The sequence below is a fragment of the Fukomys damarensis genome, unplaced genomic scaffold (assembly GCF_012274545.1).
Source record: "Fukomys damarensis isolate Sample0158 unplaced genomic scaffold, DMR_v1.0_HiC HiC_scaffold_21, whole genome shotgun sequence".
Classification (NCBI taxonomy): Eukaryota; Metazoa; Chordata; class Mammalia; order Rodentia; family Bathyergidae; genus Fukomys; species Fukomys damarensis.
In genome coordinates, this window is record NW_022900933.1 from 8,348,712 (window position 1) to 8,365,261 (window position 16,550).

General features: G+C 57.5%; 1 protein-coding gene and 2 long non-coding RNA genes across 7 annotated transcripts in view; 2 read left to right on the plus strand and 1 right to left on the minus strand.

Moving 5' to 3' along the window:
* Positions 1 to 16,550, minus strand: part of Sptb (spectrin beta, erythrocytic) — a 129,770-nt gene continuing 113,220 nt past the window's right edge. For 2 of the 4 annotated variants that reach the window (XM_033766923.1, XM_033766924.1), the window contains exons 29-36: positions 16,398 to 16,482; positions 15,545 to 15,741; positions 15,252 to 15,304; positions 14,820 to 14,889; positions 4,680 to 4,927; positions 3,076 to 3,249; positions 2,792 to 2,834; positions 1 to 2,712 (exon numbers count right to left, since the gene is read on the minus strand). In XM_033766923.1, the coding sequence (XP_033622814.1) occupies positions 2,545 to 2,712; positions 2,792 to 2,834; positions 3,076 to 3,249; positions 4,680 to 4,927; positions 14,820 to 14,889; positions 15,252 to 15,304; positions 15,545 to 15,741; positions 16,398 to 16,482 (1,038 nt within the window). In that variant the 3' untranslated portion in view covers positions 1 to 2,544. Of the gene's footprint in view, positions 2,713 to 2,791; positions 2,835 to 3,075; positions 3,250 to 4,679; positions 4,928 to 9,720; positions 10,370 to 14,819; positions 14,890 to 15,251; positions 15,305 to 15,544; positions 15,742 to 16,397; positions 16,483 to 16,550 lie in introns of those variants that run through there. The other 2 variants (XR_004518368.1, XM_033766925.1) reach the window with 2 other exon arrangements.
* Positions 9,929 to 12,108, plus strand: LOC117287153. 2 transcript variants are annotated; one of them, XR_004518369.1, is made up of 3 exons: positions 9,929 to 9,979; positions 10,084 to 10,172; positions 12,034 to 12,108. It is a non-coding gene; the product is annotated as an uncharacterized LOC117287153 (long non-coding RNA). The 2 variants fall into 2 exon arrangements; XR_004518370.1 differs by having other exon boundaries at positions 10,084 to 10,272; positions 12,034 to 12,103.
* On the plus strand, positions 12,127 to 13,623 carry LOC117287154. The gene is made up of 3 exons (XR_004518371.1): positions 12,127 to 12,211; positions 12,627 to 12,950; positions 13,437 to 13,623. It is a non-coding gene; the product is annotated as an uncharacterized LOC117287154 (long non-coding RNA).

Genomic DNA, 16,550 nt, shown 5'->3' on the forward strand with positions numbered 1-16,550 from the left:
AGCATTACTGATTTATTAGAAAAACTAGTAAATGAGTGTCCTCTGGGTGGTGGAAGCACGTGTGAGCAGGTGGTGGGCGAGGCCCAGCCGGCCCCGGGGCCAGCCCCAGATGACATGGTCTGTCCAACGGGGTCGCACTCCTCGGAGGTCACCTCTTCTGAGTGCTCCCTGAGCTTGATTGACCAAGGGACCAAGCTGTGTGGCCTGCTGGCCGCATCCTCCTCTGGATCTCTGCTTCCTCCCACTGATGGAGGAAGGGGACCCAGGATCAGCCAAGGGGACCTGGCTGCTCCCAGACAGACCGGAGTGGAGTCGGGAAGCCAAGCCTGTCACGGGCCTCCTGTTTGTTACTGCAGGAGGTAGGTGGGGCTGGGAATCCCAGGTGCCTCCGGTTTTGCCCTCAGCCGGAGTCTGAGACAGGGAAGGAGAGGAAAGCAGGACTGCCCGACCAAGCCCGGAAGAGCTTCCTGTAGATGGATCCCAGGAGGAAGTCTTATGCTGGTGTGGGCTGGAGCTGTGCCAATCTAGGAATACTGTGAGGAAAAGACTGCAAAGTAGGGAATGTGAGGGGGGAAAAGGAAGGACGGAAGGAAAAGATACAGTGCCAGGGCACCAGGAGAGCTTAGCGCTAGAGTGGCACAGGGTCTCCCGAAGGTGGGCACCTGCAGTGTCAGTCCAGTTGGTTGGGTGTCTTGGGACCTGGGTGACATGGGTAGATGTGTGGGGAGCTGGCGGGAGGTGATGGGTCTGCATGCAGCTGGCTGCCCTTGCCCAGTCTGGGGACTTGGGGTGGTGAAATCCTAGCTCTTCCATTGGAGCTCAGTTTCTAAGCTCTGTGGAGTCACCCACTGGAAATGTCTCACTTTAGGTGCTACTTGGGCCCCTTGGAGGGGAGAGGGTCGACCCTCATATCTTGGCTCCCTAAAGACTGGTCCAAGGGAACAGCCGAGAGCTGCTTGGGACCTTCCACCCCTCAGCAAGGAGCCTGCGGTCTGCCCTAGAGGTGGACATGCTCTCGGGTGCACAGGTGAGTATAGTCACCAATCTGCCTCTCGTCTTGGTTTCCCCGGCTGGAGAAAGGCTGGTGAATGCTACACACTGGGTTCCCTGTAGAAGCAGAGGGCTACAGAGTCCTACAGTTGAGGCCAAATGAAGACCCTGGCTACGGAGGTGGAACACCGGACCTGGGGATGTCAGGCTCCACTGGCTACTTCTCTGCTGTGCTTCCTGTCACTGGCGCTGGCGTCACTTGACAGTGCGCAGGGATCCCGGGAGGTCTGTAACACTGGGTGCCTCCCCCATGGCTTCTCCGCGAGCCTCACCAGACTCCTCTCCACACAGCCAAGGCTCCTTCCCACAGGGAAGGCCCCGGAAACTGGCTGTGGGCCCTGGGGACCCTCATGGCCTCCCTCAGAACACACCTGCCGTCCCCAACATGGCCCCTCTCGGCTATGGCCGGGTGAGGAAAGCTGAAGCTGTACTGCTTTCAGAGTACGGTGGCGGGGAAAGTCCTCATGGAGCCCTGGTCGGCACTAAGGGGGTCCAGTGGAGCCCCCTTCCAGAAGCACCGGGCGTCTCTTCCTGGGGCCAGACTGAAGCATCCCTTTTGGTGCTCGAGGGTGGTAGATGTTTGGTGACCTCTGTATGTGACACCCAGAACCTCAGGCCAGACCTTCGGGACCTGATCAAGAAGGGCCACACCCTCGTGGCTCTGGCCCAGCTTTCAATCCCAGCTGTTCAGGGGTAGATGTGTCGCATGATGGCGATACACACCGGGTGGTAACTGTTCTCTGCCCAGTCAGTAGCCCTGGGCGGGAGGGGCTGTAGACAGGCCGGACACAGCAGGCATTGGCTCTGGGATGCTTTACTCCGTGTTGCATAAGGGGCCTACACTGCTCACTGTTGCTCGTTCAGCCGCTCCTGGGCTTGGCCAGAGGGCTCTGCACAGGGGACCTGTCTGACCCTCCTTCCCTCTGAGCCCCGAGCCCCACGCTCTAACCAGGGCTTTTGGAGGAATGGTGTGAGAGCTGCTGGTCCTTCCTCCTTATGCTCTGCCCGGGCAGCTGGAGGCTCTTCATCCAGGACCCACTAAACAGGGCCAGGGGGCTCTGCCTTCTGGTGAAAAGGGGAGAGGAAGGGGCACACAGGCCCTGGGAAGGGAGGCCTGTTCTGAAGAAGCCAGTGGGGAGGCTGCTGGCCACACCCAGGCCTGCGGCCCTTGTCCGATCAGTCCCTAGCAGCACCTTGCTCCTAGGGGACAGGTCAGTTGCCCCAAGTCCCTCTCCCCTTACCCTTTCCCTGGCTATGGCCGAGTGGGCCGTAACCCCAAGCAAGGCTTGCCGTGGGAGTGGACAGTCCAGGAGCCCCATAGCCCATTCCAGCTTTTGGGGAGAAGGGAGAACCCGCCAGCTGGGGGGAGGGCGTGCTGGCAGCAGCACTGCAGTGTGTCGGCCCCGAGGGCGGTGAGCAGACAGGTGCGGGCGGGAGGAGGACGGGGCAGTGGCCCTGGTCCCTGCGTGTCCCCACCCGCAGGGCCGCTTGCTGCTACTTCTTTTTGGGGAAGAAGCTGAATCTCTTTTCCTTGTCCTTCTTGCCGAGGCTGACGTCGGGCCCGGTGAGGGAGGGCAGGGGCAGGCTCTGCGCCTTGGTGCGGATGCTCTGGGACTCGTTAATGGCCATGCTCATGCCTTGCAGCCAGGACAGCATCTCCTCCTGTGGGGCCGCAGAGTCAGCACCACCCCAGGCGGGGGTCTCCACCCACCCTCTGCTGAGCTGGGCCCCGGGCTCTTACCTCATCCTTGCCGTGGAAGAGCCACTCGCTGCCGTTGCTCAGCCTAGGAGGACAAAGGTTTCCTGTCATGGAGCCTGTACCGGCAGAGGGCGGGCTGGGACCCAACCCCCTGGGCTTGGTCCCCAAGCACAGCACTTTCTGAGATGGCAGAGAACAGATTTGAGAAACCTGCGAGCAGCAGCTCCAAGGGGAGCTGGTCCCCTTTTGTGGGCCTCTGCCCAACCACTGTGCCAAATGAGGCCCTCAGCCAGCGGCTCCAAGGACTCCAGGGCGGGAAGCCTCACCTCAGCTTGAAGACATGCTTCTTCTTCTTGTAGCTGGCAGCAACCTCACAGATGGCGTGACGCAGGGCCAGGGGCTCCTCCCCATGGTAGGGCACCCCCAGAGCTAGGTTCTTGGCGTCCTTGTAGAAGGTCAGCTCGCTGTTCCTGAGCACGCAGTAGAGGTTGTTCCAGGACCTGTGACACGGGGACAGGCAGGTCACTCAGTCCTGACAAGGGCTCCACAGTCAGTTCCTGTAGCTTTATTAGTTTCTTTTTTTGTGTGTCATTTTTGCCCCCAGAGTTTTGTTGTTTAAAGCGAGGTGTGGGCGGCTCCTTTCCTGTGATCCCAGCACTCTGGTAGGCTGACGTAGGAGGATCACAAGTGTGAGCCCACCGTGGGCAACTTAATGATTTAGCAAGCCTCTCGTCTCAACATAAAAACAATTTAAAAAATCCCTGGGTTCTCTTCCCAGTATTGGAAAGAGAGGAGGGTGCAAACGTAATGTGAATGTAATTTTACTTTTTTTCTCCGCACATATCCAACATCAGAATATACTATATATTCAGTGGCCACACACAATACCTTTATTGGTGGACCTTATAATACTGGAAAATTTATATAATTTAGCAATGTGGACCAGGGACTTAGCTCAGTGTTTCTGCTGCCTGCCTAGCAATTGCGAGGTCCTGAGTTTGATCCCTGGTACCCTAAAAATATAAACAAATATCAATGTGGTGAACATTCATATTTATAAGTCTTTGTCTATAATTCTGCTCTTACCTTGAGATACATTTCTAGAAAAATAATTATTTTTTTTTGTTTTGGTTTTTTGAGACAGGGTATCACTATGTAGTTGAGACTGACCTGGAACTGTAGCCCAGGCTGGTCTCAAACTCACAGTGATCCTCCTGCCTCAGCCTCCCGAGTGCTGGGATTACAGGCGTGTGCCACCATGCTTGACAGTAATTATAGTCTTAAGACAAACTGTAAACTTGAGTTTTTGAAGTATTTCTACATCCATTAGAGATTTATTCACTATAGAACTGTGAAATGAATAGGGTTTGGTTTTGATGATTACTGTGATTTCCGTTTTAATGATGTGCCCAGTATACTTTCTCAGTTATTTGTAAAGAAACAGATTTACACAAATCCAATCTGGGGGCCGGGGATGTAGCTCAGCGGTTCGGTGCCCTGCCTTGCAAGCGCAAGGACCCGAGTTCAATCCCCGGTACAAAAAAACAACAAACAAACAAACAAACAACCAAAAAAAACAAATCCAATCTTATCTGAAAGGCATCTAGGTCATGCCCCTAACCCAGTGTTCCGTTTTACAGCAGAGGACACTGAGGCCCAGACCCGTGTAAGTGGGGCATGGCCAAGTCCTGGCATAGCTGGACCATCCTTGGCCTGTGTCTACCAAGGCGTACTCAGGACCAGGCACAGAACCTGTGCAGCACAGGCCTGAGATTGTCAGCATCCTCATTTTGCAAATGGGGAAACAGGGTTTGAGTGGTGTGTGTGCAGCTCTGCCCATGACAGAACCGAGATGGGCTTTTCCTGTCATGCCCAGCAGTCCTGGGCTGGCCAATCCCATGGCACCCTGGGCCTGCCCCTCCCCACACACCTGTTGGACGCCTTCTTGTTGGGTCCTTCCAGGTCGTGCTTGCGGCCCAGGTAGCCTTCCATCTGTACGCTGTGCCCGTGGTCCAGCTGGGCTGGCAGCGTTGTGGGCTCATCACCCTCACTCAGAGGCGTGTCCAGGACCTTAAAGAGGGGCTCTGTGGCAGGCCTGTCATCCCCGCTGGACTTGTCACGCTGCCCTGGCAGGGGTGGTGGCTGCAGGTCCTGAGGCCGTGACTGCTCTTCTTCCCCCTATTCAGGGGCACAGGGGAGGAGCACACATTTCTCGGGGCTCCAGCCTAGGGACGGCCTTTCTTGTCTGGGCCCAGACCTGAGCCTGCTTCCTTCTGCCTTGCACCTTCTGTGCCTACCCTGGCCCCTGGCCCTGCCTCTGCCTCTGCCCTTGCCCCAGCTCCATCCCCACCTCCTCCACCCATCTGCAATCTGACATAGCAACAAGGTTCACAGAGGGTGCCGGGGGACCCGAGGCATTGTTATATCCAGGGCACTTCCCGAGACCGCTGGCGAAGCTCCCGAGCAGGGCCCAGCTCCAGGCCCACCTGTGCTTCCCCAGGTTGCGTGGCCTCTGGGGCTCTGGCAAGATTTCATTTAAAGAAGGGCTCTGTGGCTAAGACAAGTTTGTAAAGCACTCGGACTAGGGTGTTAATGGGAACTCTCTGGTACCTTCAGACTGTGGCCAAAGCCCTAAAGCTAAGGGCACCAGTCTTCTCCCTGACTTTACAAAGTGAGATTCCAGCTCCTCGTGGGCCTTCATCAGGCTAACAGGCCCCTCTTCCACCACTGAGTGGGATTTATTACTGGGATAGGGAAGTGGCTCCTAGCCCTGGCTGCCTTTGACAATCTCAAGAGCTTTACAATATTCTCAGGCCCCTCCCACAAGACGGTAGCCCACCGGGAGGGGCCGGCATGCTGGTATTTCTTGGTTAGCATTTCGTGACTCTACCATGCAGTAGGACTGAGAATCGCTGGCACCAGCGGTCAATGTCTTGGGGACGTGCTTGGGACTTTCCTCCCACTGCTCCCCAGCCCCTGCCCAGGCCAAATGAGACTTGAAAGGAGCTGCTCGCGTTCGCACAGGGACCCAGGAGAAGACATGAGAGCTCCTGATCCCTGGCTGGACATCTCCTCATGCAGAAGCCTCACTGGCCTGCCCTTGTGCCTGGTGCAGCAGAAGGAAGACAGCGAGACAGGTAGGGGTGGCAGGGGTCAGCCAGCAACTGCCAGGGGGGCAAGGATGGTGGGCGATTGAGGTGCTGTAAGCACCAAGACAGGCAGCCATGGGCCATGGGCCAGCGCTGTCCTTGGCACCCTGCTGCTGGAGACCTTGGAGCACGCAGCAGGAAGGCCCCCAGCCACCTTCGGATGCCTGAAGGACCAGAGATACGGATGCCGGGTGAGGACCAGAGCGGCCCCAGGCAGTCAAGGGCCTCTGCTCTTTCCTCTGCGCCCCCCTCCCTGCCCCAGCAAGGGTGTGAGGCCTAGGAGATGGTTGGGGAGGCGGGCAAAGGCCCCAGGAAAGAGCCAGCTCTGTTCTCTTCATAGTGCATCCTCTAGGACGTAGGCCAGACCTGCAGGAGCAGGATGGAGGTTGGGGAGACGTGGGCAGCACCTTAGCGATCAGACTGAAAAAACGATGTAAGCTGATTTTTAAAGGTCTCCCTAAGTTGCCCACACTGGCCTCAAACTTTTTTTTTTTTTTGGCACTGGGGGTGGAACTTGGGCCCTTACACTTGCGAAGCAGGCAGCAGAACCACTGAGCCAAATCCTTAGCCCCTTTGGCCTCAAACTCTTGATCCTCCTGCCTCAGCCTCTCACACAGCTGGGATTACAGGGACTCGCCCAGTACACCCAGTGGGTAAACTTGAACAGTAGAAGTGACCAGAGCCGTGCCTGAAGTGGCATTAAGGAGGGTGAGGGGACTTGGTAACAAGTCTGAAGGCAGTGGTCGGAAGGAAGGTAAGGCTGGGCATCAAACCAGGACACTTGGCAATGGGTATGTATAGGTGGGCTGGGGGTGGTTAAGATCCTGGTAAGATCTCATGTACCGAAAGGGTAATGTGGCTGGAACTATGTAGAACCCATCAACCCAGTCTGGTATTTTCTATGTGTAATGAGAAAACCAACGCTCACGGAGAGCAAGTGACTTCCCAAAGTCACACATAGGTATAGGAGCCAGGCGTGGTGACAACCTACAATCTCAACACTCGGGAGGCTGAGGCAGGAGGATCGCTGTGAGTTCGAGGCCAGCCTGGGTTACATAGTGAGTTCAAGACCGGCCTGAGCTACAAAGCCAGACCCTGTCTCAAACAAGAGAAAGCAAACAAAAAATGGGGATGTAATTAGGAACACGTGCGCCAGAACTGAAACAGAGCTGGACTGCAGACCGGGACAGGCCTGAGTTTTAGTCCCATTGCCATTCTTTAGAGCTCTCGAGGTTGTGGCTGTGCCACTTTGATCTCTGTGCATCCTGCGGTGCGTGTGTGTATGTGTTAAGGTGTCCAGGCAGCCTGGACCCCTTCTAGACAGAATCCAGCAAGTCACCAAACCACCTGGTGCGGCCTTTACTGGTGGCAGTGTCTGCAGCTGCTGGCTTTCTTGGGATCCTTCACTCTGTCCCACCGCTGCCTCCCTCCTGGGGCTCTGCTGAGCAGTGTGTGTGTGTGACTGACATCTAAATGCCCCCTGCCCGCAGCACAAAGTGCTGGGGGCCTCCTTTCAGTTAGGGCGACCACTGGAGGCACCACAGCGTGCACACGCGAGCCCTGCAGGGCAGCACCGAGACAGCCTGAGGCCCACAAAGCTTGCAGGGGCGATTAGGGGGTGGCATCCGAGTCGGTGAAGCTGAAGTCACTCCACAGGTTATGGGACACCAGGGCACAAGTGGAAGGCTCTGATCATTCAGAACTGGATTTTCATGAAGAGCTCACAACTTTATAAAAAGAAGGCTGTGAAGCCAGGTGTGTATACAGCACATAATCTCAGCATGCAGGAAGCTGAGGCAGGAAGATCAGAAATTTGAGGTAGTAAGACCCTGTCTTTCCATTCCCACCCCTGCCAAAAAAAAAAAAAAGACTTTGAGGAAGACTATGACTAGACATATATCTAGGTGGTCAAATCCTTTTCTGAAGCAACCAGCTTTTAAAAAATCAGTCTTGGAGCCAGTCATAGTGGTGCATGCCTGTAATCCTAGCACCTGGGAAGCTGAGGCAGGAGGATCTCTGTGAGTTCAAGACCAGCCTGGGCTGCATAGTTCTAGGTCAGTCTCAACTACATAGTGAGAGCCTATCTCAAAAACAAAAACAACAACAACAAAAATCAATCTTGGGAGCTGGGGATTTAGCTCAGGGGCACTGTACCTGCCTGGCAAGCTCAAGGTCCTAAGTTTGATCCCTGATACAAAAAAAAAAATCACTCTTGGGGTTCTGGTTGCAGAGGGAAAGTTCACAAGACAGTGGAGGGCAGGTGGAAGGGGCACCTCACTCCCTCAGGTAAATCTTGCACACAGCTGTGCGGGGGGCAGGGTGTGGGTGCAGAGACTTTGTTTTGTAGTTGGCAAGGGCAAGGAGCTGTCCTGGGGACTTCCCCTTGGAGCCATGCCTTTGGGAGGGTGACACTGGTACAGTCAGCTGTGGGGTCCTTGGAGGGAAGCAGGACCTGGTTGAGGTGGCCCAGACGAAGCTAATGTGAGAAGAGAGCTCAGAATTCTGGTGCTGACGGGGCCTTCAGGGGTCTCTGATTCAGTCCCTCCTGTCACTGATGGGGAAAGTGGGCGCCGCCCAGGGACTGCTGGGACCTCAGAGCGGGTTAGGAGCAGAGCTAAAGCAAGAACCCACAGCCTCTGCTTCCCTGTCCACACAAAGCCCTCACGCATGAAGGGGTGTGGCGTGGGGCTGCTGGCTGGGGCTGGGCGTGCAGGCTCGTCAGGCGCGGAGGGTGCCCGGGGCTTCGAACCTGCTGAGGTGTGACGGTGAAGCCAAGGTGTTGAGAACTAGTTCCTGCCTCTTTCACAGACAGCAGGACAGGCAGGCATGGGCCGAGAAGGTCTGAGCCCCTAACTGTCCTCTGATGTACCGTGGAAACCAGCTGCCACCCCATATGCACCGCTCAGCATAGGATGTGGCTAAGGAGCTGGGACAGCCTTCAGGAGGAGGAAATCCTGAGCGCTGGGCTGGCGGGGGGCAAGGAATCCAGACCATAAACAGCTGTGAGAACATGAGCGCAAGTGGCCAGGCTGGGACTGGAGTAAGAAGGGGCACGGCCCGCGGCACAGCCTGGCTCTCCAACCTAGGGAACAGTAGGGGAGGCCTCAGAGCAGAGGGCATGTGTGCCAGCCACTGGGCCGAGTCAGAGGGCTGTCCTCGGCTGCTAGGGTTGAGGGACAGCAGCGGTGGAAGGACTCAGCAGCGCCCTGTCGGACCTCACAGGATGGAGGTCAAACGGCGACGGCGGCAGGCTGAGAATCTTCACAGAGACGTGAGCCCTGCCTCCCTAGGAAACTGGCTTCTGTAGGGGAAGCAGCCAGAGGCTGGAGAGTCCTCTCCGCAGAGGATCTGGACAGTCAGGATGGGCAAATTTCTTCTCAGGACTAAAGAGCTGAGGTGCGTTTCCAGGTTCAGTCAGCGGATGGTACAGGGGACTGCACAGCGCCAGCCAAAATAACTGGGCCGGGGCACCCCGGGCCTCTGGGAGGTTCTGGAGATGCTCGGAGAACTAAGACATTTTCACAAGTGAAGGAGCACGAGCACCAGGGTCTTCTCTCTACGGCAATGCTGATGAGAACCAGGTTGCACCTCAGAGACAGGAGGCCTGACTTAGGCAAGCAGTGAGTTATGACAGGAGCCCAGGGCGTGCGTAGAGGGGTCTCCAGGTGCCTGGCTTGGGAGGGACAGGCGGTGTTAGAGTCCATGCAGAAGGTGTGTCCAACACACAGCCCATGGAGGGCTGCTGGCCCTCTTCTTTAAAAAATGTTATAATAAAACAAGTTTAAATGGAAGTTTTGTTACTTATATGCATTCACATTATTATATATTTTGTATGTGGTCCAAGACAATTCCTCTTTATTCAAGACGGCCTAGGCAAGTGAGGTCTGTCCAACCTGTGGGCTGTGGTTTGGCCACATCTGGCAGAGGACGCTTCTCTTAGAGAAGGGCTGGGGGTGGGGAGGGAGAGCAAACAAAGGGGACTTAAATGTCACCTCCAAGAGCCAGATGCATCATCTACATTCCCTCTTCCAATCCTCACAGCCTTCCTGCAGGGCAGGGACAGCTGCCGCCCATGCTACAGGTGAGGGGGTTGGGTGGGGGGACCTCAGTCAGGGCCAGGCATCTAGTAAAGGAAGGTGGGGGCTGAGGTCTGTCTGGCCCCAAACCTTGTGCTTTTCCTAACAGGTCCTGCTGTGCGGGGGGCCGGTGTCGTCACTTCAGAGGAAAGCACCTCCCCGATGGCTCGTGGTCTCAGCGAGATGTACCCAGCTTATGTAAGACACGCGGTTGGCCGTGATCACATCAGGGCTGCCCTGGAAGGGGCCGGAACGGGGAGGGCCCGAGGCCAGACCAGTCCCACCGTCAGAGGCCCAGGTAGCCAACCGTGCTGGGTGATGGTGGGGTGGGCACAGCCGGCCACGCTGGCTGCTGAAGACACTTCCCTTCCCCCAGCCGTGCTCCAAGTGAGGGGCTGTGGAGGTGGGGTGGGAAGACTGTTCAGACAGCTGCGTGCAGGAAAATCATGGTTTGCTGAACTGAAAGCAACCGAAGAGATCGGAGATGAAGAGGTGGTGACGGAGGGCACCAGAGACAAATGCCCCACACAAGAAAGCAGAGCCTTTGCAGAATAGGAGGAAAGGGCCAGGGAGGAGTGCAGGCTGGGGGGACAGTGGCAGGAGATGGTGAGGGGCTCTCACAAGAAATGGCACGGGGAGCTGCGCAGTGCTGCAGCCTGAGGTTCTGCTAGCAATCCAAGATGGCAGCTGGGGGCTCGGGCAAGAGGAGAGGTGGGGATGCAGGACACAAGGCCACCAGGTAAGTGGGTAAGTGTGAAGGGGAGCGGCAGCTTTCAGGCTCCCCCAGACCTGGAGGAAGAAGACCAGGCCCAGAGGACAGGGAGGTAGGGGTTCCCACCATGCCCGCCGTGTGTGTGGTCTCCTCGGGTCCCTGTCCTGCAGGAGCTGGTGGCTGCTCAATCTCTTGGTGACCTGGGTCGGGCCACTCAGCAGTAGAAAGACCGGAGAGAATTAGAAGATGCCCAGCCCTGCAGGCAGGTCAGCTCCCCAGTGGTCCAGCTGTCCCTCCGAACCCACTTGTGAGATGCCGCCAATGTTAGCTGTCTCATCCTGAGTCCATCAGTATCTGAGCTGCCCTGAAACACAGCTTCCCAGAACAAACTTGGGAAGGATCTCTGGAGCAGGAAGATTGCGTCTGACCATCGCAGAGAGCTGGGCACACCCAGCAGTGGGCAAATAACCAGAAAGAGCCTCGAGCAGGTTTCTCCAGGGAGCCAGGCAGGGTGCCACACCCCTGCCACTCTGACTCAGGCACCCTGAGGAGACAGGGACACGCCCAGTTGGGAGAATGCTGACATCCTTTCTAGGCTGGGTCTGCCCATTAAGAACAAACGTGGAATCTGCATTCGCTGCAAAATGTCTGAAAAAGCCGCTCTTACGGGGGAGGACAGGACTGGGGAAGCTTGTTCAGGCAAGGAGAAACAGCTGCTGTCTCCACACCTGTAGCACTTCCCTCTGAGGATGTCACAGCCCAGCCCTGGCTGCTGACTAAAGCGCCCACTGCTGCTTCCAGCGAGGCTGCTGTGGGGTGTTTAAGGGGTGACAGCAGACACAGCCAGCCAGACCATGCATGAAGATTGCAAACCTTGTGCTTACACAGCTTCTGGATCATTGCCCCCACATTCGCAAGGGCTGGTTACTTCCCCAAAGCCAAACAAACCCAAGACCATGGCAAGGAGAGGCAAGGGATCTGGGAGCCCTGACTCCCTGTGTTCAGCCTCCTGAGACCTCCAGGGAAGCTGGCTTTGCAGGCAGCCTTGGGAGCCCTGTGTCTGGGAGCCACCCTTACGAGACAGCTTTCCTGACCACCGCTGAAGGCTGCTGCTGAATGGCATCCAGGTGGCCTTGCATCCCAGGAGCAGCCTGGATCTCAGGGTGGCTTGGAGGCTCACGGGGTGCACTTGTCCCAGTGAAGGAGACTCCCGGTTATCACAGCCCCTGGGAGCACTGACCCCTTAGAGGGACGTCACTCCTGTCATCAGCAGCCCTGCCTGCCTGGCATGTTCCTAGAGCTGATGCCTCTTCCTACCCCCCTCTCCCTCCCGCCAACCGGAAACAGGCACTGTGTGTAGGATGTGTGCAGGAGAGGCTGCAGCCTGGGAGTCCTCTCCAGCGCCACAGAAACCCACTGCCCCTCCCAGGGAAAACCTCTCACCACAGATGCTACACTGGGGAGTCCGAGAGATGCGGGACACTCAGCAGGACCTCTAAGCCCTTCTTGGGGGCCATGCACTCAGGTAAGGGGGAGGTGCATCAGGTGAGGGTGTCAGGGTAAGGACATCCCAGGCCAGGAGTCCTTGTATACTAGGCTCTGGGCAGGTCTGCCAGCTTGCTGCTGCCCCAGGCACAGAGAAGCCACCACCAGGCCCCTTTATGGGCACTACCCGGGGTAGCAGTACAGATCCAACCCAGCCTCTTCTCAGACGGGGACAAAAGGAGACATCCCAGCCTCCTCTTCCCCATTCCAGCCTCACACCAGCTGGTTCCTGGCAAACCATGCTGGCCCTTTAGAGCTGAAATGACCAGAGGGCATTGGGAAGTCACCTCCCTGGGGGGGAAACTCAGAGGAATCATCTATAACCCCTCGGAAGTTCCCAACAGAAGGAGGGACCAGAACCCAGAGGCCCAGTGACACTTGTGTTTCTTTCCCAGTCTCCACGTACTTACCGGAAGGAGGGGACTGGCTTTTACCAGGCCCGCTCTGATGTGGACAGGCTGGAGGTGAGGGGGCATCGCACGAAGACAGCATGGCAGCTCAGTCACTGCGTGCACACGCGTGTGCGCACACACGGGAAGGGGAGGATGGGGGTGGCTGCCCTGCGGTACGAAGCTGTCCAGGTGGGGCAAGGGCGCCCGGGCCACCCCCCTCCATCCCTCAGCAAGAAGCAACATGCACTGTACGAGGAGGTTTACATGAAGCGATATGGCGCAGATCTACCCTACGGGACACGGACACCAACCGCACACGCAGGACAGGTAGCAGAGCCACGAACCCTGGGCCTGTCCCAGAGAGAAGGCATTGCAGCCAGCTGAGCCCGCTGGGATGGGCCAGGGCCCTGTAAAGGGGCAGCTTGGGGCAGGCTGGAGGGGAGGAGCCTTCCCAAGGGAGGTGGGCTTTCTGAGCCCCAGTGGCTTCACCCTCTCCCATGTCAAAGGCGACTGAGTGTTAGGTCCTCCCTCTGTGTTTCGTGGATCCTCATGAAAACTCAGAGGCTCAGAAAGGAGAAGCAGGGGAAATCTGTGTCCAGAAGGCCTTGGCCTGGTGTTCATTTGATGCGCCATCTGGTTTCTTTCTGGTGCGGGGCACAGGCCAGTTTTCCCATCTGGTGGAGTGGCTGGCTCTCTGGGAAGTCTCAGAAGTGGGCTCACTCCTCCTGCCCAGACACACTCGGGGCCAAGCAGGTTTATTCCCCTCTGCCCTGACATTCAGCAGCTCTGATGCACATGTAATTGCACTTGCAGGAGCGGACACAACACACAGTAAGTTGCTCAGGTGGCTGTGAAGGAGCCCGCACACCGGGGACACCATGGCATGCAGACACACAGGGATCCAGGGCAGAAGCGCAGGTGGGGTCAGGAGGCGGGGACAGCCCCAGCCTGTGCCGGAAGTCCTTGTCAGCCCAGACTTCTCTCCCTCTGGGCTGGCTGGGGCTGGTGCGGGGAAGGAGGAGCTGGAATAGTCTACCATAGACAGGGACCACGGGAGGCTTCGGAGGGAACTTCTGGGAGAGGTCCACCAGTGCCCTCTGCTGGGCATGATGTGCTGGTGCAGCTTGGAGAGGGCGGCGGAGGGAGCTGTGTGTGTGTGACTCAGAGGAAGAGAAGGGCTAACATCTGAGCTTAACAGAGGCAGGGCTAGCTGTCTGTGCCTTTTCTGGGATGGCTTATACCAGCAAGTTCCACTGAGAACACGGATCTTTCTAAATCCTCACTCAGGTCAGGCACACCCACCTGGGCACCTGGGGAGATGGGGTACATGAAGGATCTCTTCCCCCGATGCCCAGAACCACATGCACAGGGGTCCATGCAGTGGGTGCCATGCAAGCTGCATGCTGGCTCTTGCTCTCTTCTCAGTCACTCTCCAGAGGACTGCCCTATCCTGGGCTACAGCGCCCGCCGGACCCTGAGCATGCCACTGGGGCTTTGGGGAGTTCCAGGCAAGGTCCGGAAGCCAGAGCCCTGGGCCCCTCCTCCACCTCCAGCTCTGACTCACTCTCCTTTTCTACAGGTTGGGGGTCTGCCCCTGCTGCAGAGTCCCGGGCTTTCCCCTCACTCCCTGCAGGACTCCAAGTGTGTTGTGGCTATAGAACCAGCTCCGGGTCCAAACTGACCCACAGCCGGGACAGCAGAAAGGGAGAGGGCTCCGCAGAGGAGGAGGTGCCGGGGTGCGGCACGGGCTGGGGGCAGCGTGGCTGGTGTCTGTGTGCGATGGTGTGCGCATGCGTGCAGGTGTGCCCGCATAGAGGGTGCCGCGTCGGGGAGGGAGGTGGCAGGACGAGAGGACGTGGTACAGAAATGAGCTTGTCTGTAGGAAGAGCCTCCCCTGACGTAGATGGCGATGTGTTTGTACAGTAAAATTTATTAGACTAGATAAAACCAAACGAGTAGAGTCACGTCAGTGAGCTGGCGTGTCAGTTTCTTCTGGGTGGAAGGGAGGAGGGGAATTATTCTAAGAATTAAAAAGACTTCAGTGAAAAGTAGACTGACTTGAAGGTGGCTCCGAGAGGGCCGTGGGGTGGCTCAGGTCCCTGTCCTTGCCTTCCACCCCCACTCAGCCTAGTAGGGATGAGAGGGCTCGGGCAGCAACGACTCCATAGAACCAGACCAACCCGTCAGGAAACTGACCGGGGATGTTCTCTCCGTGGTGGTCGCACGGTAGGCCTCCCCTGCTGTCTCGCCTTCCTCCTCTTGAGGCCTAAGGAAGACACAGCCTCTCTTTAGCAACAGGTGCCCGGCTGCAAGGCCTGGCTTCTGCACAGGGAGTGTGCACAATGGCGCCTCCCATGGGAACAGCTGCAATCAGGGGCTCCCAAAGGACAGAATCAGCACTGCACCCAGGAATCAGGATTCAAGGCCGTCACTGCAGGCCACCATGACTGGGGCAACACATTACGCCTGCTTTGACCCCTGTGCCCTCTGGGTGCACTGACGAGGGGCCCAGGGGTGAGATGTTAGATGCCTTATTCAGACCACCAGTTTCAGATCGAAAGTTCTGTTCTCCTATCCGCTCGGTCCCCTTCACGGTGAGCTCCCCCCCACCCCGCAGCAGCTACTCACCCTGGCTCCTCCGTGGGTCTCTCTGGGGATTGGTGTTGTTCTTTAAGCTCAAGCTGGTGGAGGAAAAGGCCAAAGGGTCAGGGCAGCTACAGCAAAGAGCTGTGCTCTCAGATGACCTCTCCCTAAGCGCAGCCCGGCACACACTGGGGTTTGTCCCCCAGCCTCCCTTCTGGCTTTGGCATTCAAAGATCAGTACTTTCTCCATATCCCACCCCAGCCTAGGTACCTGACAACAGCCTACAGTTCTCCACTTGACACCCACCGCCCTCTCAAGCCCCTGCCACCCCGCTCACCGTGGTGGGTTTCTCCAGGGCAGCAAAGCGTTCTGCCCAGGTGGCCGTGGACTTCTCAAAAGCCTCGTGCCTCTTGATTAGCTTCTCCACGCTGTCCACTGTGTGCCCGTAGTCCCGGCTAGCCAAGTAGGGCTCCTGGGCGATCAGCCACGCTTCGGCCACGGAGGCATCCCTCGAGAACTGACACACCTCGAGCACTGCGGTGGGAACAAGCCACAGGGCCACCGGCCAGGCGGGGCTGTTAGTGCTCAATGGCCCAAGGGACCTGGGGCAGCGCAGCAGACACACACAGGGCCGGCGACCAGACAGGAGGCCCATGCAGGTGACACCTGCTCGGGGGGTGACCACCTGCCCAAGGCCAGTCCATCCCACCCTGTGGTCCAACCCCATCTCCATCAATGGTCTATTCCTAAAACACTCATTGGAATAAACCATTCTGAAAACAAAATGCAGCGCTGGGATTACAGGTGTGCATCTCCACAGCCTGGCTAAGAGAGAACAGTGAGGTTTTCCTCACTGCTCTGGGCCTCCAGGTGCTCAAGGACAGAGCGTACATCACACTGCAGAGCCAGTGTCCAGGCACGACAGCCAGCCTTGTCCTGACCCCTCTCTGGCCGGTGCAGGAGGGACAGGTGGGATGGGCAGGGTGGGCAGGGAGGGGCACAGTGCTTGCTGGGGAAGCTTCCAGAGCATGTCTGTGGGAGGCATGCTGGGACCCTGAGACCTGGGCCCAGAGCTCTGCAGATGCGTGATGCCCCCGGCCCCGGGGTCTTCTCCAGGCAGCTCCACCCTCTTGCCCTCTCCAGTGGGTGTGGGTCCTTGACCCTAGGCTCAGGCCCCGAACTGCACTCACACATGCGAAGCCGGTCATCGCGCTCCGCCCACTTCCTGTCCATCTCTACCCGCTTGGCCATCATCTGCTGCAGTTTCTCCCGGATCTGCAGGAAGGGAGGACACGGCTCAGGCCTTGCTAACCCTTTCCTCTGTCTGAGGCAGTGCACACGTG